At 38.2% G+C, this 25126-nt stretch overlaps 1 protein-coding gene across 11 annotated transcripts in view; it reads right to left on the bottom strand.

Moving 5' to 3' along the window:
- Nucleotides 1-25126, bottom strand: part of LOC127420180 (autism susceptibility gene 2 protein-like) — a 518748-nt gene that overhangs the window by 193202 nt on the left and 300420 nt on the right. For 8 of the 11 annotated variants that reach the window (XM_051662267.1, XM_051662237.1, XM_051662243.1 and 5 more), the window contains 2 exons: nucleotides 15827-15862; nucleotides 12917-12946 (listed from right to left, as the gene is read on the bottom strand). In XM_051662267.1, coding sequence (XP_051518227.1) covers nucleotides 12917-12946; nucleotides 15827-15862 — 66 coding nt within the window. The remainder of the gene's footprint in view (nucleotides 1-12916; nucleotides 12947-15826; nucleotides 15863-25126) is intronic. The other 3 variants (XM_051662255.1, XM_051662306.1, XM_051662271.1) reach the window with 1 other exon arrangement.

Raw genomic sequence — 25126 nt, 5'->3', positions numbered from 1 at the left:
GGACCAGATGTAACTTCTGACATCCAGGCAAAATACATTCTCTCAAATTGGAAACTGTTTTAAAATAAATTACATAGAAAACCACTTCCATGCTTTAGTAGTTGGGAGAGAGGTAATGTTATGATGGCATTAAGAGAAAGAAAAAGAAACTGAGTAGGAAAAATATGGAGAGAACTGTAAGCGAACAAAGCAGAGCCAGGGAAAGGCGTGGGGCGGAGAAAAGGCGAGAGCTCGAGAATTAATGCCATGCTGGACAGAAGAAAAATGGCATCTCCATATTAAAGTGTGTGTTGAATGTGTCAGTTATAATTTCACGCTGCCCGCAGGGAAGAGAATTAAAGCCGTCTGTGCCAGTGTGATCTCATTCACCCCGCGTCCGACTGCACGCTGAATCCCAGGCTGATGGCAGAATATTGCAGGCAAATTGGTTTTAAATGAAAGCTAGCGTCCTAACCGGCATTAGGTATCCCCCTCCTCAGCCCTTCCCCAGGTGCACTTAATCTAATTTTATTAAAGAGATGAGGTGCGATGATTGCTTGTGTCAAAACATTAAGCTGCTCCATCTTCACCTCCATAAAAAAACTATTAGAGGCCTGTCAGCAAGCCGGTGGGTGGGCTGTTTATGACTGAATATGAGAAAAGGGGGATGAGAGGAGAGATAGAAAAGACAGATGAGAAAGGGTTAGCGGTAGAAGGTACATTACAGATCATTAGTTCTTCTCAGATCTTTCAAACGAGGTGGAGAAGCGATGGAGAGAAAAAAGAGGGACAGGGAAATTATTTGTCAGCAGAGAGAGAGAGAGCGAGAGAGCGAGAGAGAGAGAGAGAGAGAGAGAGAGAGAGAGAGAGAGAGAGCGTGAGTGTGCAGGCAACTCAAACTGACGTGGTATATCAATGAGGTGGGTGCTTTCTGACAAAACACTGCTGGTATGCTTTCAGAGTAAAGCATGTATAGAACGACATTCAGTTTTTAATCACGCTGAGATAAGGGCTCAAGAAATGACTATGTCAATCAATAGCTCACAAAATTAATGAATAAATTACTGTAGATCTTGTAATCTGAGCCATGGTTTTCTGATTCTCAAATACAGTTACAGGGTCAGTTAGATTTTTACAGTTTCTGAGTGGTGCTTACATGTGCAAAACTTGATGCTAGGGTGTTCTGTGTGGTTGTTAGGGCATTGCTAAATGGTTGCATGGGTGTTATTGGCAGTGATGGGCAGTAGCTTCGCTACAAATAGCAAAGCTATTAGCTTAACTACATTTTTGAGTAGTGAGACTGTAGCTTCGCTAGTTTTAAAATCAAGTAGCTTTTCAGTAGCTAAACTATATTTTTGACAAGGTAGTGGCGTAGCATTGGCAAAGCTACAGCATGCCTTGTCCTGGTGTTTACTAATGCCAGTTTTGAATCAGAACTAAAGGTGTCCTATCACAAATGAATCTCTCATTTGAGTTGGTTCTTTACAATTAATTGGTCACATATGATAGGAAAGCGGTCTGAATCGGTTTGCAATTCAATCTTAATGACTCAGAAAGCTTGCGCTCGTGCTGCTGAATCATTTGGCGTGCTCTCTCACTTGTCAACAAGCTTATGGAATATTTTATAACATGGCAAATAAAGATAACGCTGGCTGGAGTGGATCCACAATCAATCAATTGAAACCAAACCTGCAAATATATCCTATCGTTTGTCAGTGATGAAGAAAGTCTTTATTAAGTTCAACACATTCTGCAGGTAAAGACATTTTCCAACCAAAAGAGTATCAAAACACTTATTAGCCTACACAAAACACTTAAAAAAGTACCATGACATTACCATGTTTTTGGACATATACCATTACCTTGAAACACATGTAAATACAGTAGTATATGAATATGGTAATCATACACTATATTGCCAAAAGTATTCGCTCATCTGCCTTTAGACGCATATGAACTTAAGTGACATCCCATTCTTAATCCATAGGGTTTAATATGACGTCGGCCCACCCTTTGCAGCTATAACAGCTTCAACTCTTCTGGGAAGGCTTTCCACAAGGCTTAGGAGTGCGTTTATGGGAATTTTTGACCATTCTTCCAGAAGCACATTTGTGAGGTCAGACACTGATGTTGGACGAGAAGGCCTGGCTCGCAGTCTTTGCTCTAATTCATCCCAAAGGTGCTCTATCGGGTTGAGGTCAGGACTCTGTGCAGGCCAGTCAAGTTCTTCCACACCAAACTCGCTCATCCATGTCTTTATGGACCTTGCTTTGTGCACTGGTGCGCAGTCATGTTGGAACAGGAAGGGGCCATCCCCAAACTGTTCCCACAAAGTTGGGAGCATGGAATTGTCCAAAATCTCTTGGTATGCTGAAGCATTCAGAGTTCCTTTCACTGGAACTAAGGGGCCAAGCCCAGCTCCTGAAAAACAACCCCACACCATAATCCCCCTCCACCAAACTTCACAGTTGGCACAATGCAGTCAGACAAGTACCGTTCTCCTGGCAACCGCCAAACCCAGACTCGTCCATCAGATTGCCAGATGGAGAAGCGTGATTCGTCACTCCAGAGAATGCGTCTCCACTGCTCTAGAGTCCAGTGGCGGCGTGCTTTACACCACTGCATCCGACGCTTTGCATTGCACTTGGTGATGTATGGCTTGGATGCAGCTGCTCGGCCATGGAAACCCATTCCATGAAGCTCTCTACGCACTGTTCTTGAGCTAATCTGAAGGCCACATGAACTTTGGAGGTCTGTAGCGATTGACTCTGCAGAAAGTTGGTGACCTCTGCGCACTATGCGCCTCAGCATCCGCTGAAACCGCTCTGTCATTTTACGTGGCCTACCACTTCATGGCTGATTTGCTGTCATTCCCAATCACTTCCACTTTGTTATAATACCACTGACAGTTGACTGTGGAATATTTAGTAGCGAGGAAATTTCATGACTGGACTTGTTGCACAGGTGGCATCCTATCACAGTACCACGCTGGAATTCACTGAGCTCCTGAGAGCGGCCCATTCTTTCACAAATGTTTGTAGAAGCAGTCTGCATGCCTAGGTGCTTCATTTTATACACCTGTGGCCATGAAAGTGATTGGAACACCTGAATTCAATTATTTGGATGGGTGAGCGAATACTTTTGGCAATATAGTGTATGTCAAATTACCATGGTAGTAACATGGTATTCTTTGAAGTACTTTGAAGCACCATGCAACTACAGAATGGTGCATAAATAGTTGTATATCAAAGTACCATGGTATTACCATCTGATACCATCAGAAATCACATTGTTATTACCCAGATGTGCTCACACACACACACACACACACACACACACACACACACACACACACACAACGAATTTGGCCTCTTATCAAAAGCATCAAGTGCATACAACAGCTAGACACAGAATTACAGGATAAGTTGAATAGTATACTGTATGTATGCAGAATTTTTTATACAGAAATGTGCAAATGAAATTACATTTAAATGGGTATGGGTTTGTAGAGGTAGTAGTATAAATATAAAAAATGTAATGTAAAAAAGAGTGATTTTACAAGTTGCACACATGGGTTTGTATAGGTAGCATGTCTAAATATGGATTTACATGTTTGTTTTACCTGCACATACGTATTGCACCTACTGTATACTTGTATACTGTATTGCACTAAACTGTAATATACTGTACCATGGCTTCGATAAACGTCATGTGAATAAGTCTTTTAGATGCTTTGTCTATAACAGTATGCTCTCTGCATCTGCGGCTGAAAAAAAAAAAATGAAGTAGCTTAAATATAGCAAGTTACTTTTGGCATGTAGCTTGTAATGTAAGTTGCTACTCTTTCCTGAAGTGTAGCTTTTAGCTTAGTTTAACACATTTTTCTGTTGAGTAGTTGGTAGCTTAGCTAGCTAAATTTTTTGAATAGCTTGCCCAACACTGGTAATTTGTTGCTTACTGGTCCATGTCTACAAGGTATTCTGGTCCCTAGATAGGGTACTTCCTTTCAAAGTAGGTTTACAGGATTTTGTTTTCACTTGTTTTATCATCAACAGGAGAAAACAGTCTAACAAGAAAATATGTCTGATTGCTTAGAAAAGTAACAGCACACCTCTCCTCAACAAGCCAAATTATTTGCAGTATCATTCATGTCTGAATCCCAAATGGTGCGGGAAGAATTAACCGCTGTTTAGATGTAAAAACAATAATTTTCTTACTCAGTATTCATGTTTTGCTTTCTAAAAAAATAAATATCTAAACATCTTTACAAAAAGATACTTTTTAAACAAGAAGCAAAATGACATTAGACATTAAGGGCTCTATTTTCATGAGTGCGCAAAGCACAGCATTACGATCGCGCGCAACTTCTTAACACAGTTTCGTGACAACGCTAATTCTAAGCACAATTTTTGTGCCAGCGCAAAGGGCAAAAGGATGTGGGTGGGAGTGTTTATGCTAAACTGTGGGTGTATTGCATGTTAATGAAGTGGTGCAAAGCACAATTTGCTATTTTCCTTAAAAAATAGGTCATTGCACTAAGAAATTTGAGTAAGTCCATGTCCAAACTCTATAATGAAAATATAGTGGAACATCAACTTATGTCCATGACGATTACTGTTGTAACCATTTTATAAAACAAATATTTATGAGATTTGTATTTAACTATCTTTAGGTAATGGTTTAATTTTTATTATTATATTAATATTTACAATTGTATTTACCATCTAATTCGTATTGGTATTTTTCCACCTGTTGTTGTAGAATGGTTTTTAAATCACTGCAAAAGGGGCTGGTGGAAGAATTTTTGTATTTGGTATGATTTATTTGACCACTTTGTTATTCTGATTATATTTTCATTTAATATGAAGTGTAATTTGAATTAAGAAATAGTTTTGGTTTAATTTTTCTGTGTTTCAATAAATTAATTACATTTGTCAAAATCCAAATTTACCAGTAGAAGTGAAGTGCGTTCCGATGCAATCACTGTTAATACAAGTCATGATTTGTGTGTCAGTAAGTGAAAATGATTAATAATACTAACATTCTCTATCATTTAACGGAACATAAATCAAAATCCTAATGAGAATGCCAGACATTCAACAAGGACACAGTTAATGCACAAAAGAACGTAAGTCTGTATTTCTATTCTTCTAATTCATTGCATACAGTCCATTTACACTACCAGCTTCTTATAAATGTGCTGTCTTTGTTTATATTGCTGGTGCTTAACAGGGAATGTATTTTGTAATAGGACGCAGATGGTGCAGAAGAACCTTTAGAATTAAATTGCACTTGACCCAGCCCATTAGCGCTTAGCGTGCGCAATTTCGCCAAACACACTTGTGCCTAGACTTAGCGCATGCTTACATGAAAATACTAAAACATCTTGGCCATGCCCACTGACTTTGCATGTATGACTTACAGCATAGCGCTGCACTGAATTTAATTCAAAGGAAAAACAAGTTTATATTTCTTACCCCATTGGGAATAGTTTTTTTCTTCTTGTTTTACGCATAAACCTGACTACATTTTTATTAGAATTTTCTGAAAACAAGACACACTATCTAATGTCTTGTTTCATGTTTTAAGAATGTTTTTAAATTATACTGGATAAAAAAAAAACTTTTGCAGTATCATACTTTCAGGGGTTATAGGTTCGTCCCCCCAATAATAACATTTTTGTTTTTTACACCCTGCAGGCCTGTCAAGTTGGGGCCAGCACAAAGATAAAAGCAAAGCTTGTGTGGCTAATACATCCAGTGTCACATGGAACAACATCATATTTGATGGGACAAATAGCTTGAATTGAGATGGTGACAAGAGAGAAGCAGAAGGGTTAGGGTGTCGATAAAGACAGCAGCACTCGTCAGTTGTAAAGCCCTTCAGTTAGAGGGGAAAAATGTCTATGCTTACCTGAAGTGGCTGAAATGGCGGGGTGTGTTATGTGACATGCTGTCACACTGATATAAGGGAAAAAGATACAAGACGAATGAAATAACAAAAATCCCTTTAAGCTGCCTCACAAAATAGACAGTTTTCAGAAGGACAATATGACAGTTCTGTCCCTGAGCCATGTGACTGTGGGGTAAATCTTAGGATTGCAATCAAACGACTGGACTGACTGGATCATGTTTTGGTTGTGATTCTGATCTTAAGATTCATATGTGATAGGAATCCACCTCTGTTTGGAAGCTAGATTTTAGAAAACACAATTCACAGATTTACAATCAACTTCATGACTGATTTTTCATTTGGCTTTTTGTAATAATTTGAATCAGTGAATCAAATGGTTCAATCAAGTGAACTGTCCAAATGATCCAATTCACTAAAATGAATCAGACTTCCCAATGCTAGCTGTTTGACTTGACACCTACTATATTAGTCCTAAATAAAATGTAAAATGCTGTGCAAGGACTTCTGGGAACGCTATTGAGCATTGAATGAAATGAATCATTTTGGACTGTTTAATGAAGCAAACTGTTAAAATTAATGATGTATGACTGCACAAAATGATCTGTTTCTTGTTTAATGATTATAAATGTGGTTATACTGACCTCATATTCATTTAATTAATTTGTCAACTACCCTAATTGACAAATACTGTTACACTAGTGAAAAATGGCTTCAACGTATATAGCTAGACAAACAAATGCAGCCATTTAAGAACATGACTTACAAATTTTAAAATAAAAACAAAGCAATGATGACAATAATAAAATAACAATTAAAAATAATTTAATACATGAATATAAATTTAAAAAGAACAGTAGTTCCAGATTTTTTCAAAACTTCTGGCCACAACTGTGTATGTATTTTCTGGGCTGGATCTAAGCCTCAGGTGGTCTCATCTGTCATGCACTGTGTGAGCTGTTTTCTTTGAACAAGCTGTGATGTCGTTGTTAAAAAGTGGACTCGATCTACACATGAAGCAATTTTATTCAAATCAGCCCAGCTGATTACGCTCCTCCAGCGCACATGCTGGAACTTTCATAATGTAGTAATGCGTAAAAACGCCATCATAAGAATGTTAAAGTTCTTTCCACAACTGTACAAAGGAGCCATTGTTCCCCTTACACACTGAACTGGGGAAGACACCTGTTACTATTCAACAAGAAGGGAATATGAATGGTTTAGAATTCAGTAAAATTACAAATAACAGTGTTTATCCTTTTCTTTATGAAAAGCAATTATGAAAGAGTGATTTTTGAAGAGGTAACATGTTATTCTTGTTTAGGTGTTTGCTTGTGCTAACCAATTTAGGTGTACAATTACTTAGACAAATACCTAGGTACCTGTGCACCTGGAAAACTCTAAAAACAGAATGTTATGTTGACATTTTCAACAATAGCTCATCTTCTTAAAGAGCACCTATTATGGTTTTTAAATGTGCCTAATTTTGTTTTAAAGGTCTCATACAATAGATTTACATGCATCCAAGGTCAAAAAACTCTTTAATTTGCTCATAATTTAAATTGCAGCATTACCTTTTTTTTCCCAGTGTCAAAAACGACTCGTTCAATGATCCGTTCTAAAGGATTCATTCTAAACTCTTCCTTTCAGAGAGCCTACTCTGCTCTGATTGGTCAGATGTCCCAGTCTGTTGTGATTGGTCTACCGCTTAGTGTAGTGTCTGAGGGCGGGTCAAAGCTGTTTGCGAGCAGCCAATGAAGACCAGAGGCGGGTTTTTTGTTACCAAATTACGTAGGTTAGTACATGAAGTAAGTCTGGAATTACTAAGGACTCGTTACAGGTGTTCAGAATTGGTTCTTTCTTTTGGGAGTCAATAACTCCATTTGTCGTGCACTTTGATTTTTGAAACTTTGTAGACTTTTTTTACATTCACACACAGCTATATAACACACTACATGAAAGGTAATATTTGAAAAATCATAATAGGTGCTCTTTAATGCCACCTGATTGCCTCACCTTAGACCATTATTTCCATCTCAAGCTCTCAAAAGAAGAGACAAGAAAACATGACCTGATGCATTCCCCCTAAGGAACACAAACCCTCTTTCACTCAGTGCTGAAATGCACTGCAATTGCTTCCACAACTGCCAGAAGAATTGTTCAGGATACAAAGAAAAACCCACAGGTAACCTCAGGAGAAATACAGGCTGCTCTGGCAAAAGACAGTGTGGTTGTTTCAAGGAGCACAATATGACGATTCTTGAACAAAAATGAGCTGCATGGTCGAGTTGCCAGAAAGAAGCCTTTACTGCGCCAATACCACAAAAAAGCCCAGTTACAATATGCCTGACAACACCTTGACACGCCTCACAGCTTCTGGCACACTGTAATTTGGAGTGACGAGACCAAAATAGAGCTTTATGGTCACAACCATAAGCGCTATGTTTGGAGAGGGGTCAACAAGGCCTATAGTGAAAAGAATACCATCCCCACTGTGAAGCATGGTGGTGCCTCACTGATGTTTTGGGGGTGTGTGTGCACTAAAGGCACGGGGAATTTTGTGAAAATTGATGGCAAGATGAATGCAGCATGTTATCAGAAAATACTGGCAGACAATTTGCATTCTTCTGCACGAAAGCTGCGCATGTGGTTACAGTAGAAAAAGGTGAAGGTTCTTTCAGCTTTTGTGCAGAAGAATGCAAATTGTCTGTCAGTATTTTCTGATAACATGCTGCATTCATCTTGCCATCAATTTTCACAAGATTCCCCGTGCCTTTAGAGCTCACACACCCCCAAAACATCAGTGAGCCACCACCAAGCTTCACAGTGGGGATGGTATTCTTTTCACTATAGGCCTTTCCACTATACTCAGGTGACATTTCACCCCACGCTTCCTGGAGAACTTGCCATAGATGTGGCTGTCTTGTCGGGCACTTCTCACGCACCTTACAGTCTAGCTGATCCCACAAAATCTCAATGGGGTTAAGATCCATAACACTCTTTTCCAATTATCTGTTGTCCAATATTTGTGTTTCTTTGCACATTCTGACCTTTTATTTTTGCTTTTCTGTTTCAAAAGTGGCTTTTTCTTTGCAATTCTTCCCATAAGGCCTGCACTCCTGAGTCTTCTCTTTACTGTTGAACATGAAACTGGTGTTGAGTGGGTAGAATTAAATGAAGCTGTGAGCTGAGGATATGTGAGGCATCTATTTCTCAAACTAGAGACTAGAGTACTTATCCTCTTGTTCAGTTGTACATCTGGGCCTTCCACATCTCTTTCTGTCCTTGTTAGAGCCAGTTGCCCTTTGTCTTTGAAGACTGTAGTGTACACCTTTGTATGAAATCTTCAGTTTTTTGGCAATTTCAAGCATTGTATAGCCTTCATTCCTCAAAACAATGACTGACTGATGAGCTTCTAGAGAAAGCTGTTTCTTTATTTTTGCCATTTTTGGCCTAATATTGACCTTAAGACATGCCAGTCTATTGCATACTGTGGCAACTCAAAAACAAACACAAAGACAATGTTAAACTTCATTTAACAAACCAAATAGCTTTCAACTGTGTTTGATATAATGGCAAGTGATTTTCTAGTACCAAATTAGCAATTTAGCATGATTACTGCTGCTGGAAATGGGGCCTGTTTTAGATTTGATAAAAAATGACTTTTTTCAAATAGTGATGGTGCTGCTTTTTACATCAGTAATGTCCTGACTATACTTTGTGATTAGTTGAATGCCACTTTGGTGAATTAAAGTACCAATTTCCTTAAAAAACAGAAAAATCTGTACATTATTCCAAACTTTTGGCCACCAGTGTATATATATATATATATATATATATATATATATATATATATATATATATATATATATATATATATCTCAGTATCGGCCAATATTCATGGCCTCTGACTCGATCGGTGATCAGTAATTTGGCCAAACGCATAAGCCGATCGCTCATGTCGCAAAAGACGTGCATCTCCTTTAAGACTTCAGCAACACTGTCATGGCATCACGGAGTGTGGGGAATACTGGCATAGTGTTGTAAGACAACAAACTTGATTCAGCAGTTAAGAACGATGCAGTGGGAGAGGTATGGCGAATCTGAAAAGTTTGTGTACTGTATATATTGCCTTTTACATGTGATAAGGCAAAGGGAAAACAGCGCTTGCTGTGAAACGATCCTTTTCGTTCATGGTGGTAGCTTCTCAGTCTCTGCCAGGCACTGGCATCTCAGTAATAACACGAGTTACAAGATGTGGTGTAATTCAAACATCTTTTTTAAATATCTCCTGACTAAACAGCATTAACAGTAGTAGCACCTGTAGATTCCAGAAACATGCGCTCTTTCTCCGCTTTCCTTTCATCTCTTGCCCTCATGAGAGAGCGCGTGTTCCCCTCATTAAAGTTCAAGCAGCAACAAGTGAAAAATGAACTATTAATACAATCATCCAACTAAATGAAAAAGCAGGGAAGGAATTTATAAATATAATAATACTTTAAACAATAGTAAGAGACCATAATATAATGTATTAAATATAATGCAAAATATAATAGAAATAAAATAAGGAATAATAATAATTATATGAAATAATGACAATGAATAAATAATAAAAATGTCATATTATGTTTAATTGCACCTATGGGTTATCAGTTTGTCTTCAGTTTGACACTAAGCTTCATTTTGTTTTGTTTTTATCTATCTTAATATAGAGAATAATTTGTTAGCCTAAACTTGTTTTAAAGTCTTATTTAAAAAAGCTTTTTTTGTCAGTAAAAACTAGGCAAAGTGATATTACTGGGAAGAGGAAAATTAAATTAATAGTGACAGTGTGCAGAAAGCTTATATACAGCCAGTTATGACAGAGATCCTGATTAAAGGTGAAATGATCGGGATCGGTATCGGCCGATCAGGTGACAAGAAGATCGGTGATAGGTACTGGCTGTAAAAATCCTGATCGGAGCATCCCTAATCATTATGGTCTACCATAACATTTACACTCCAAGGTTCTTCTTGGTATTACCAAGGTAGCATGTCTTAAAAACATGTTAATAACCTGGTAGAAAACTAAATCTGTCTGCAAGTGTGTAAAATTAAACATATTATTATTAAAACAGCAAAACAAATTACTTTCTTAATAGTCCAGAACTAGCACCAGGATTAAGGCAGAATTATATAAGTAATTATTTAAGTATATTTTGCAGGCATATTGCAGGCACATTGTATGTTGCAGACATTTAAGCATACGCAACATAAATAACTTGTGACCAATTAGGTGCATCCATGATGCTGTCGTCAAGGATTGTAAAATCTAAATGTGGAGTGGTGAGAGAATGGAGCCACGTATTTCCACTCGTTAGGAACAATAAATGGAAAGGGCCCCAAATAAAACTGGAATACCCTATTTTCTCTTTTCTCCAAAACCTAGCATTAAAAGAATACTGGAAAGTCTAAAAGTCCCTCTCCTCATCATGTCAAATCCAAAGAGGTTTTCTCATACCATCTGCCTCAATGAAGAGAGAGATAAAAGCCTATTGACTAGTGTGAGCTGCGGTTAATGCAAATTGCTGCTTGCTATCAATGTATTATTTATAGAGCAAGCCGAAGACATTTTCCACTGAACTGGAAGCTTGGCTTACAGGAGATTAGTTCTGCTATCACATTCATTTAGCAGGGAGTAATTGCTTAACTGCAGGGGAATTAACACGTGTTACACTTCCATTGGAGCTACATGCTGTTTATATGTGTGACAGGCATATTAGGGTTATCAATATTAAAAGATAAACAAGCGCTGAAGGTGCTGTGAAAAAAAAAAAAAAAAATAATAATTCAACGGAAAAGATCTAGCAACCTACAAACCGCTAACCAAATCTCGAAAGCACTCGGGACCAGAGTGCATTTGAATAACAAATTAGGCATAATGGTATAATCTGAGGCCTGTGTATCAGTGACTATATGGCTGTAGCAGATGTTTATTTTGGAAAAAAAACATGCAAATGTAACACCTTACAGAGCAAGGCCATTATAGCAGATATCAAATATTGTCTTTCATTGCAATGCATCTGATAGTTTAATCTATTTTAAGGGAAGCCAAATCTAAAAGATATGCAGCTTTACTACTACTTGTTTTTGTAAAAATAAAAATATACCATATTTGTTAGATGGTGTAACATTGGCTCGTGTACCATTTTTCAGAAACAGGATGAGGAAAACAAGGCAAATACTTAATTATATATATTAGAGTGACTTTTGCTGACAAAAGACAAAAGGGGTGAATTCACTGAACAGTTGTGCACTTTTGTGCGCAACAGTGGTATTCCAGCACAAAAACTGCATCGTTTTTACTAAACACCCACAATCCAGTTTAACCAGGTGCTAAATTAACTAAGTTGCACTGTGAGTATTTAAATAAAGTCATTGTGACTCTTTTTAGCTCAAATGCGCCTCATTTCAATGTAAATTAGGTTTATTATTAATTGTGCCTTTTTTTGTGCTGTATGCAGACAGCATGTGCACAGAAACAACGCTATCAACGGACGCAATTCATTATTAGTGAATTCCTCCCTATGTGTCTTACACAAATGTAACACTTTTTTCATTCTCTTTCTAACTCTTCTAGTGAAGTTCTTTAATTCTGAGAGCACAATAGTATTTCCTGCACAGAATTAACAACCTCAACAAACATCAAATCAAGTGACTACTATTCTTCTTTAGTTCAAACAACTTCAAAGTTGAATTGACATCCAAACACAGTGACACCTCAGATAAACCTTAAAATACTTCTACATTAAGTGTACTCACTCTCTAGCACACTGTTTTTCTCTTTGTATCTCTGTAATATGCAAATAATCAACAATCGCAAGAACACTGGCAGCCATTTTCTGTCATCTACACACATACACAAACACACATCCAAATAGAAGACAGCCTTTCATACTATAAACTCCGAAATCACTCTTACGCTCTCTGCGGTGGGTTAGGTAAACAGAAACACACACACACTAACACTCTTGAAAAGAAGTCTTACCTTGTCATCGATGTCACTCTCGCTGTCACACTGTAAGATAGTGAGAAAAGAAAGATATGAGAGAATTATTCATTCATTCTCCGACCTCATTATCAGTTCAGGTATGAATTTTATCTCTGCTCTTATTTTCGTTCTTTCTCTCCTTCAGTGACACCTTTCAACAAAAATGGAGGTGATGAAGGGGAAAAAATGATACATTTCAAAGAGTTTGCCATGGTTCAAAAGTGAGACCGTAAAATGCAACTTTTCCATTGGGTTTCGGTAGTGGGTATGACAGTCGAACAACCCAATGACTAATAATAGAAAGTTGAGGGGAAATATTTTGTAAATGGGAGAAATGCCGGCTGCCAGGCAGCCACTGAAAGCTTACCTAACAGCCCCCCAATGCTTAGGTGATAAACTCAGGGCTTTATAAAATAAAATCAGTGGCACTGCTATTTTAAAACACAAACTATGTGAATTTCATATCTCACATTGTTTCACTGTTTTAACTTTATGCTTTATAGTGCACTAAAAAAGCAGAAAAGTGTGGAGAAATTTAGAGGAAATAGTAGGAAAAGTTTATTCAAAGCTTCACAAAACTTCTCTGAGCTGAAGCGCAGCGGTTAGCGCAATTCGCTCCTGACACGCTGAGGTGTAGTGCAAATGTTGGGTGATGCAAGTTCAAGTATGGCCTGTGATACATCCCAACTCCATTCCCTCCCCCTCCCCAATTTCCTATTACTCTCTACCATATCAGAAAAACAAAAGAGGACAAAACCTAAAAGTGCATTTAGACACCTTTTTCAGTTGGTATTAAGATGCTTCTCGGGTGATCTGATCACATGTGCTCAGGCGAGACACATTGCTGTTTACACTTGGTCGCTTAAATACCTCTCCTGTGTCCACTTGTCACTATGTCAATGTGGTACTGCATGATGATAAACCGCAAAAAAAAAAAAAAAAAAAAAAACTACTGTTTACTCCCAGATGCTGCTGAAATTCAATATAAGCACCAACGCAACATGTCGAGCAGAAGTTATTTTGGTGGAGTACCTGTATTAACTGAGCTTAAGATGTGTGTGCTTCTCATCTGTGTCTCTGCATGTTGATATCAGACACACTGAAGTTCTTTATAAATCTTGTACATGTATACTGTATGTAAGTGCTTTTTCAAATTTTCAGATATGGTTAATTCCTTTTAAAGTCACACGCAACTGGCAAAGTTTAAAACTTTTAGCGCAGTTGTTGACTGACAGGTGAGACGTGGCGCTTTGCTGCTGTCCGGGAAGCATTCAGGATGGATTAGAGCTTGCTTACAGCTCAAATGTGATGTGGTAACATGCGGTATGTGGATACTGTAATCCGATCACAAAACGTTTTGCATCCCGATAACACCTGTATTTAACACTTGAGATCGGATCACCCAAAACCCATCTTAATACCAGGTGTAACATGAAACAAACAACATGAAATAAAATTTGAACCTATTTACTTTCCTGTAAATACGTTCCTGGTCTTATTGTGCACAATTACGTTGTGTTTTCGTTTAAAAATATAATAAATTACTCAGCCTCTGAAATGACTACCATTTTCATCTGATGAAGTTTTCCTTTTTTTTAAGCTCTCTCTCCTCCAATTGGGTTGGGACATTTGAGCATTCTTGAGTGCTTCAATACAGGACTTTCGCCATTCGGGGTGGGTTTGGGTGCTCCCCTGCGAGCATTTCACCTCTTTAATACTGCGGGATTTCTTAATTTCGTCAAAAACAGGACATCCCAGCTAATGCGGGACAGTTGGCAACTCTATACTCCAACCACATATAGGCCACGTCCACACACAATACATTTTTGTTTGATAACGCATTAATTTTGCTATGTCATGCCTCACATCCACACTGGAATGGCATGTACCTCCAATTAAAACAAAGGCTTTCGAAAATACTCTCATAACCACATACTTTGCAAAATGATGATGTTAGCAATCTTAAAATTGAGTTTTTATATGAAAACTTGTTAGTGTGGACGTGGCCTTATAGACCCTTTTTCATGATCCAATCAAATAAATGGGTAAAAGCCCAAAAAAGTGCATTTAAAGCTACATGACAGTCTTTGCTTGTGTTATGCTATATATAACATATGAAAGCATACTGTATGTGTCATAAGCCTCTCTCCTGACAGTGACTTACAAAAGAAATATGAAATAACAAGACATTAAGTGAAGTACATTAGATTCCACTGGCAATCCATTAGCACCAGTGTGCCAGGTCACTGCACCTAAGAAATGTTCTACTGAAGAATCTCATCAGTATTAGTCTATCCAGCATGACTTTAATCTGCTGTGCAGCAAAGCTAGTTAACAGAAAGGTGAAGGGTGCAGGCAAGAGGGTTTTATAAAGGACTTAAACTAATTTACAGGGGACACTGGAGCAATACAAACTTTAAAATGTCTAAAAAAATCAAATTAGGATACACTGTCTCGCTCTCTGCCTGTAACAAAATACCCTCTATGACACTTACCAGGTGCTGGAGTGCCTTATTCTTCCATAAATATTTTATGCCAGGCCATTATTTCACACTTGCGCTTCTAGCTTTTCAATTGTATGTGTGGCGCAGGACATTTCGGGTCTCGCGGCACAAATGGACTGCAATTATGCATATGCAAATGAGCAATTACAAGCCATTTGCACTTTAAGGAGTGATCACAAACCCTTTACTTTTGTTTTCTTAATGAGGATCAGAAGTTCGTCCCTGCTCCTAAAACATTTCCATTCATCTTTCTTTAGTCTCACTTAAGAGTACGACAATTGTTTATGTCTGAGTGCATGTATATTCTTTGGTGAGATATTGGGAGATATTCACATGTGTGTACAGTCTATAGATTAAAGGGATAGTTCACCCAAAAATGAAAATTCTGTTATCATTTACTCACCCTCATGTTGCTCCATGGTGACCATTTTCTTTCAATCTATGGAAAACAGATGAAATTAAAGTGAATGGTGACTGAGGCTAGCATTTTTTTTTCTTTTCATACAGGTAATCATACAAAGTTTGGAAGAACATGGTGAGTAAATGATGACAATTAAAAATTTTGGGTAAACTATCCCTTTAACAAATCTCCAAAACTTCTTAACTGGCTGGTTGTAGACTTCAGTCAGAGTAAACACATATATAATTTGACGTGAACAAAAATGAGGCTCTGAACAATAAAGTAAAGTCCTTTCAATGTGTCACACTGTTATATACATGGGTATTGATCATTCAGCTGACAAAACATTGAAAATATGTACATCCACAAATATCCAGTGGACAAAAAAAAGTTTATGTATATTAACATTTTCATCAGCAGAATGATTGATAACTCAGGTACACATCAGTTCTACATATTGAATGGTCTGCACTTCTATCCCTCAGTGTTATTTTTGTTTGCATCAAATAAAATATGGCAACTATACTATAAAGAAGCTTTTGGAGGTGAATAAGACAAAATACATTTACATTTATTCATTTGGCAGACGCTTTTATCCAAAGCGACTTACAAAAGATGAACACATAAGTGAATCATCTTAAGGAGACAGTGGTACGAAAAGTGCCATATTACAAAGTTTCATTAGCATCAGAATAGCATTCAAAACAGATTAAAATGCAACAAGGAAAATTCTTTTTTTTTTGTTATTTTTTTTTGTTTTTGTGACTGGTTAAGTGCTCATGGAAAAGATGTGTTTTTAGCAAAAAATATATCAGCCTCCAATCTATCTGTTCAGAGGTTATGCAAAAAGGATGATGCGTCACCTTAGTTTGGACCATTCAGTCATAGGCTTGGCAATATTCTGATTTATGGTTTGTTTAACCTCAATATGTTTTATTATAATTATATTAGTTTAATTACATATTATCATATAACGTAGATATTTTATATGCCCTAACCTAACCACTATAAATATAACCACTTATAAACAATATGAAACAAGTAACAGGCAAGTCAGCACAAGGAGGAACTTGTTTTTAAGGGGTGTAACATAAAACAGATTTTAGTTTATGTTTGCTGAGCAACATCATAACTTGCAGCATTAATACAGAATTCAATTGATGTGGTCACATGTGTGCGTAAATCGACTGATTGGGAATGTGCTTTATAGTATTAATCTTACTGTCTTACAAAATATAATGTGGATGTTTTGCGCTGCTTCTTAAACAATTTTTGTGAGTGAGCTAATTCTGAGCACAATTTTCGCGTCATCGAAAAGCTCAATTGGGCATGGGTGGGAGAGCTTGCGCTATCTGTGGGCGTATGTGCGCAAACTGTGGGTGTATTATATTATAATGAAGAGGTACAATGTGTAATTTGCTATTTTCCTAAGAAAAAGGTCATTGCACTAAGTCGTCTGAGAACCACGTCTATTCTCGGTGCAAAGTCTAAAATCAGTTCCTGCAATTTCAGTTTGGGGATTCCACCAGCAGATGATATCAAAGAGCTATCCATCACTTTTAATACTAGCCATGATTTGTGTGACAGTAGATCAATATGATTAATAATAATAATGATAATAAGAACTTTATCATTTTGTAAAGTGCCTTTCCAAAGCTCAGGGACGCTCTGCAGAAATTAAACATGAAACATAAGAAACATAACAGTATACATTACAAAAGAATGAACAATGGGAGAGCAGCAAGAGCAAACAGTCTCAGAGAGGCCGACAGAGAACACATACAACACAAACATCTGAGCCCGGAGCAGCACAGCTGACAATACAGCCACAGAGCAGGGGATTCCTCATGGCAAGAGGAAACACAAACATCCTCTGTGGTATTTCACCACTAAAACGAAATAGCACTGGAATGACGGCAGACAAAACAGGACAGAGTTCACAGCAAGGACGTAGTTATTGCCCAAAAGAACATGACACAAATTGTCCATATTTCTACTCTGCTAATGCATTGCATACAGCCCATTTACACTACCAAATTCTTATCAACAGACTGTCTTCATTTTTATCGATGTTGCTTGACAGGGAATTAAATATAAATTAGGACAGATGGAGCAATAACTGAAGAACCTCTGAATTAAATTGCACTTGACCCAGCCCATTAGAGCTTTGCGTGTGCAATTTCGCCAAACCCACTTGCGCCTAGACTTAGCGGATACTTGCACAAAATTATCAAAACTTCATGCCCACTACTTTGCTTGTATGATGTATCACATAGTACCTAGCTTAAGACTTAGGGGCAGGTTCACTAAACATTTGCAGCACTTTTGTGCATGGTATTTCAGCACAAATACTTGCGTCTTATTCACTAACCACCCGCAATCACGTTTAGCGTCCGTAATCAGCGCGGAAATTGCACTGCGTCTTCAATATTGAAATTAAGTAATTGTCATTCCTTTCCAAGCAAACACGCCTCCTTTCTATGTAAATTAGGCTCATTAAAGATTGCGCATCATTCACAAAATTCCGTGCAATTTGCCCTGTGCAATTTACACTGCGTTATTACCGGCAAATAAAAGTAGACGGTAAAATGAATTTTATTTAAAAGAGATGTTTGTGAACATTTTCAACTGATCATTTCCACAGTAATTCATCAAATACTCAACAAATGATGTTGAAGAGCATTATAACTGGCATATATCCAGATGTGCTGTGTCGTCAAGCGCACGTTCTGCATGTTTAAGGGATGATCCATGTGTCTGGATCAAAGTGATGCTGTTCAGTCCCGGCATGGTTGGTCAAACATGGTGGTCTGCAGCATCCTTGGCTATACTGCGCTCAGAATCAGACTGCAAGATCAGAAAGTAATTTTAATTTGTACAATAGTTAATTAACTGGATTATCCAAAAATAGGATCGAAAATCTTTTACCTTGACATAAAATTATACCTTGATATAAGATTTCGGTCATAACAGACACTATTATTTAATGCTTAGGGGGTAAAGGAGACCTTACTTTCAGTTTCTGTCAGTTTGCTAAACAATAACAACAGGTCCATTTAAACAGTAAATACTTTTTGTGGCTTATTTTGTTTGAGCGTGCCTGTTCTTTGCGTATGCTCACACGCAAAGGCTATGCTCAAACATACAACCTCCCACACAAGGTTAACCGCATACGTTCCTACAGCCAGCATGAAAATAAAGATTAGACAAAAGCTAAAGCCAGAGACAGTAAAACTCTCAGAGCAATCTTAAAAGGATAGTTCACCCAAAGTCATATGGGTTTGGAACAACATGAAGATGAGTACATTATGAATTGTTATTTTTGGGCGAACTATACCTTTAAATTCATAATTCACTCTATGCAAGTTTAGCAGCCACTCTTTGTGTGTTCAGATGTGTAATGTACATTTGTGTGAGTCAAGTACTGCAGATTAGAATGGGCCCCATTCATTGACTTGCCATCTTTTGCTGCACTATGTAGCACTGGCTAAACTATTCCTAATTGCTCAGCTCTGCTCATCACAAGTCATCCATTGTAGGTCCAAGATATTAGCACAGACAAAGTAGCTTAGCCAATTGTCAATCATGTTCTTAATCAGGTGGGATTTTCCTGTTATGCAATGTTGCAATGACTCAAGCGCACTATGTGGCTACATTTCTTTGCTGTAGTAGGTAAGTAAGTACAGTAAGTAACTTACTGCATAAGTAAACGCAACAAAGGGCATGCTGTGTTTGACTGTATACAGCATAAGAGGCATTGCAACTTACGTCCAACCCTGAAAGTAATGCGTGATACTCAGAAGAGAGATTGTTCTATTACTGAGTGACAGGAATGAAAAAAAAAAATCTTTGTAAACAGTAAAAAAAACAAAAACAAAATAGTAGTACCATGGTACTTTTTGTTAGTGTTATTTTCATATCACTTTCTTATAAAAACAACCTATTTTACAGTGCACTAAACAAAAGCCCAAGAATATAAAATATATGGAGTGTGGTTTTGAAAAGACAGCAATGACATAAATAAATACCACTGTAAAAGCAGCTGACACAGGCAGGGCAAAAAACATCAGAAGGAAACAGTGAGCGATATAAAAAAAATGTTGCATTATGTTTACGTGTGACATTACAGCTTCTCACGTCATTTCCTGTGAAGATGGTTTTGACATTCAAACAGCATTTTTCACATTTGCTATGCATGCTTTATTAACAGAGTCCCTCATAAACACTGCAGCGTCTGCGTGTTTGCACGCGAGCGAGCAAGTGTGATTTAATCACAGCGAGTCTCGCTCTGAACCCCGTGGCTTCGGTTATGGCCTGCCGACGGGCTCATACATTTCAGCAGAAACGGGAATGGTGGGGGTGGGAGGGGGGGCAGTGTAATATTTCAGAACATTTTCCTGGCAGAATTTTAATAGACGTGCACACCGAAGGGGGAAGACAATAAGCGTTGCGCATCCCGAAGCACATTAAAACCGACTGCCCAAATCAATAACACAGTTGCACCTGTCACATGCTGAGGAGATTGGGAATGAATTGGCCTTGGAGGGGGAGTGAGAAACTAGCCTGACGACAGCCATGCTGGCTCAACATCAGCGTCTGCCTGGGGATGTCTGAATGAATACTGATTCCAGCAGTACAGGATGCCAGAGAGACCAACAATATGCAAAACCAGATCTCAGCGCCTTCCATGAATACATTTCACTGTCAGCGCCATGGCAACAGAACAACAGTGACATCATCGGGGCTGTCAGCATGTGTAATAATAATGGGGCCTGTCTGGTGCTAATCTGAAAAAACAATATTCATCTCATGATACGTATTATGAAGAAAATGACACTGCGAGCAGTTTGCAAATTTGGCTTCAATATCTTAACACTGGGAATATCCTCAAGTCATTATTTTATTTTTTTAAATGCTGGAGAGGACAGCAGATTTAAAAATAATTTAATAATTACAGAATAGACAGGGTTCAAAATGAACACTGGCCAAATGGCAAATGCGTCAAAAACTGGCTTTGGTGAGTAACACTATTAGGTACTGCAAAATAATACATGATTTAAATTCAATTGTAAGTGACCCTGTGAATTATGAGATGTGCACAATCCAAATGAATGTCGTGACTTGCACATCTTGTATCAGCTTTTACCTCAGTTGAAAATTTAGAGACTGACTCCTCTTGTATATTATGCTTCCAGCTGGCACTGTTTGTCACCCTTATGCAAAGAAAACAAAACATACATTTTTAATAAAAAAAATTGTTTTTAATTCATATGCCATTGGCAGGTATGGCAAAAAGTACATTTTGGACCCACTATGAAATGTTCAACTCATAAACTGAGTTGTTCTTTTAAACTAGTACTTTTTATTTATTTGTTCAAACCGATTCATAAAGTGTTTGTAAATCACTGTAAGGGATAACTTCTGAGGTCTGTGACATACTGGAACAATAAACAACAAAACAATATGATACAGTCTATATAAACTACTTCGAAAACAGTGATGAACAGAAGTAATGAACTAAAATGTAGCAATTGACAACAAAAATTTTATTTGTGCTGACTCAAAAAATTAGAGAAGGATATAGTTGCAGGCAGACCTCCATAAAGGGGCGGGAGCACCAAACCACCAGCAAAGATACAGGGAGCCCCTAACCTAACCCTTTCCCTAACCCTAACTGTGAGTGGAAGTGACACCCTCTTTTGGAGTTGGTGCAACTCCCTTTGGAGTAACCACGCCGCCTTCTGGATAGCCCCACCTCTTTCGGAGATTCCACCCCCCCCCCCCCTTCCATTTGGAGATCTCTGGCCTGCAGCTATACCTTCTTGAAAAATTCAGTTAATCATTGTCTGAATGAACAAATTTGCTCAAATTAATCAGACTTCACAATACTAACAGCACCTGTATACATAGACCAACGAGGTGCTTCTAAAGAAATCTCAAGCCTCAAGGTCAACTGTCAATGATGTACTGTAGGTTCAAGCTGTGAAAGAAACTTCTTCCTAGAAAGTCAAATTGAGGTGAAGGTCAAAGATTACCTCTAGGCATCCAAACGTACACTCGACACGCACAATACATTGTACCAGGTAGTGAGTCCGTGAATAATTCAAGACAGTGCTGTATTTGTTAGTGCTCACTTTAGTCGACTCTCCCTCTCAGAGGCCCACAGAGAAAATCTGATGAGTCACTTCAGAAGGTCTTTGGGGACTAAGTGTAGATCGTAGTATCGTAACTCCAACTAGCGTGACAAACAACGAAAGTGTAATGCTAAATAAATTAACCGTAACAATGTAAGGACAAACAATTCCAGTGGCTACTTAAAACAAAGGCACATTAGAAAAAAACAATTGGCTGCTAACAATGGCAAAGGAAAGAGAAATAATCAGAATGTTTTAGCCCATAAATACATCAACATCCCGACTTGAGGTCAACAGAGAGTTTTTGCAGAACTTTTGCCAGCATAATACTTCAGTAATTTTGCTAAGCACCAACCTTCAGAAATGAAAAGACACCGGCTCTCCTTGACCTCGGCATAAATGATGGATAAAAACCATCCGCCCACGCTTTGATTTGAACAAGGCATCAAATCCATGCAGCAGTTTGACATGTGACTTTGCCTTTGGGCATTATGGGAAGTGACTGGGCAGCCCAGGGTCCAATGAGAGTATATATTAAGAACTATTATTCTGATGGGGAGGTTGAAGGTACACTGAGAGATAACAATGCATATAGGGGAAAAAAAGGGTGAACTGATGTGGGAGGAAGGCAGAGAGAGATGAGATACAAGAAAAGATGAAGAGAGACAATAAAGAAGAGACTTTAGGATGTTTAGGTGGCATTCTGGGTCTACCTATTCTACTCAATTTCAGAAGAGTTGGAGGGCATACCGTGTGTATTTTAAGGTGTGTGAAGTCAATTAAATGACAAAGAAATGTACAGAACACCTGAGCTACAAAGTGAATATTACCAAATCTCCTAAAATGGCTGATCAGAAACAGAATTGACCCCAACTTTAGGCCCAGATATACTTCATACAAATCGAAGAACAAAAGTGTGTCATAATTTAAAACAAAATCTGGCCAAAAAGATGGTGTTTTTGCGTTCGTTTCGGTGGTTCGTAACAGCTCGCCTGGATGAAATTTTCTGAAATTTTTTTACTGGCTGCTAAACACCTTCTTACTGCCATTGGTCCACATCATCAGTAGGAGTGACCTGAAGCTCCACCTACCTTGAGGCCAACATCTAATTCTGTTTATCTTGTTCAGTCAGTCAAAATCCATCAACAAAAACACTCAGGCAGGGGCAGACTGGTTGTCGGGAGCACTGGGTGTTTTCCCGGTGGCCGCTGGGTACTTTTGGCTGGGCTGCTGCTGCACTATTACCGGCCCGTCCTACAGGTGATATATGAGGCCGCCCTCAGCTCCATCTTGCCAGTGCAGACCCCATTACAGAGCAAATATTAAATAAATTATGTAAGGTAAACCCAATACAATGGTTTTTATTTTGAAAGAATGAAACGGCTTTTATTTTGAAGTTACATCCGTATGTTCACATTAAGGCTGTACCTCGCATGGACCTTGTTATTTTACATACAAATCACAATAATGGTGACAACCAAAAACATATTAATTATAAGATGAGCTCTGAATAATCACAAAATGACAAATAACTGCAGTGTAAATAAAATTAGCAAACAGCAAAGCTATGTGCAGTACATAGTCATTTGTATAATTTATTCATACCGCAAAGCATTAATGGGAGCAGAAGAGCGGCTGGCTGAAAAATGCTCACTCCTGATCAAAATGCAGAAAATAAGTAATGAACAATATTACTTTGTGGCTATTTGAGTCTTTGAGGCTTACTTTGTTTAAAGGATATCAGAAACAGCACTTGTCAAAGCATAGGGCTTTTCACCTTTTCTCAACAATAATCTGATGAAGGAATTAAAACACTGCAGATATAAAGATGCAACAAAATCACATAATGTGAAAATATGAGCAATTAATCTGCAAAATATCTGCAAAGACCTACACTTTAAGAGGTATGTTTATATTACTTTTTACATATATTTATATTTGTTTATATTTATATATGTACAAATGCTGGCCAAATTTGTTTTCATTATTTATTTATTTTTAATAAACATTTACACATAGTTAAGTGGGTAATTGACATGAAATGTTAAGCATTGTCATCAGTGTCCTGCTGTGTGACACTGTCTTCATCTAACTATTTTAAACAACATTTTATGATCTTGTATAGCTACATATATCATCATGATGGCGCCACGGATGGCTGCCTCGGTATGGAGCTCCTCAGTTCTTTTGTTGTTTTTGTTTGTTTGTCCTGTGTTTAGTAATATTTTTCCAGTCAGTTTTAACTGAGACGAACTGCTGAACATTCGACAGCATATACCAGACAATCTTTTCCCGGTTTTCGAATATTCAGACGTTTTGCTGGATATTTTATTTGGAGGCGCAGCTCTGCTCTTCAAAAGACGCAGGTGAGGGAGACGAGCCAGTGCACTGGTCAAACTCTGTTGGCACGGATTTCGAACAGCACTGCCGAGTATTCACTTAGGGAATCTCCGCTCTCTTCCTAACAAAACGGATGAACTACATCTCCTCACCCGCACAAACAAGGACTTTTCAAACTCTGCTGCCATGTGCTTCACAGAAACCTGGCTGAGTGAAGCCATTCCGGACAGCGCATTACATCTGCCGGGCTTCCAGCTGTTCAGAGCAGATCGCATCGCGGAGTTAACGGGGGAAATGAGAGGCGGTGGAACATGCTTTTATATCAGTGAAAGTTGGTGTACAGATGTAACAACGTTAAAGAGGATGTGCTGTCCTAATTTGGAAGCACTCTTTATTAACTGTAAGCCATTCTACTCGCCGTGGGAGTTTTCCTCGTTTATTCTAGTGAATGTGTATATCGCACCAAATGCGTGTTTGGACACAGCACTGCAACAGCTGGCTGATCAAATCACAGATACGGAACAACAATACCCGGACTCAGTTATTATTATTCTTGGGGATTTTAACAAAGCAAATCTCACACGTGAACTGCCCAAATACAAACAGTACATCACATGCCCAACCAGAGACAGAAAGATACTGGATCATTGCTATACAACAATAAAGGATGCATATCGCTCTGTCCCTAGAGCAGCTTTGGGACTCTCTGATCACTGTCTGGTTCATCTTCTTCCAACCTACAGGCAGAAATTAAAATCAACCAAGCCAGTAGTAAGGACTGTAAAGAGATGGACCAATGAAGCAGAGCGGGAACTACAAGCCTGCTTTG

The sequence above is a fragment of the Myxocyprinus asiaticus genome, chromosome 3 (assembly GCF_019703515.2).
Source record: "Myxocyprinus asiaticus isolate MX2 ecotype Aquarium Trade chromosome 3, UBuf_Myxa_2, whole genome shotgun sequence".
Taxonomy (NCBI): Eukaryota; Metazoa; Chordata; class Actinopteri; order Cypriniformes; family Catostomidae; genus Myxocyprinus; species Myxocyprinus asiaticus.
The sequence above is the reverse complement of the archived record's forward strand: the minus strand, read 5'-3'. Positions and strand labels throughout refer to the sequence as shown.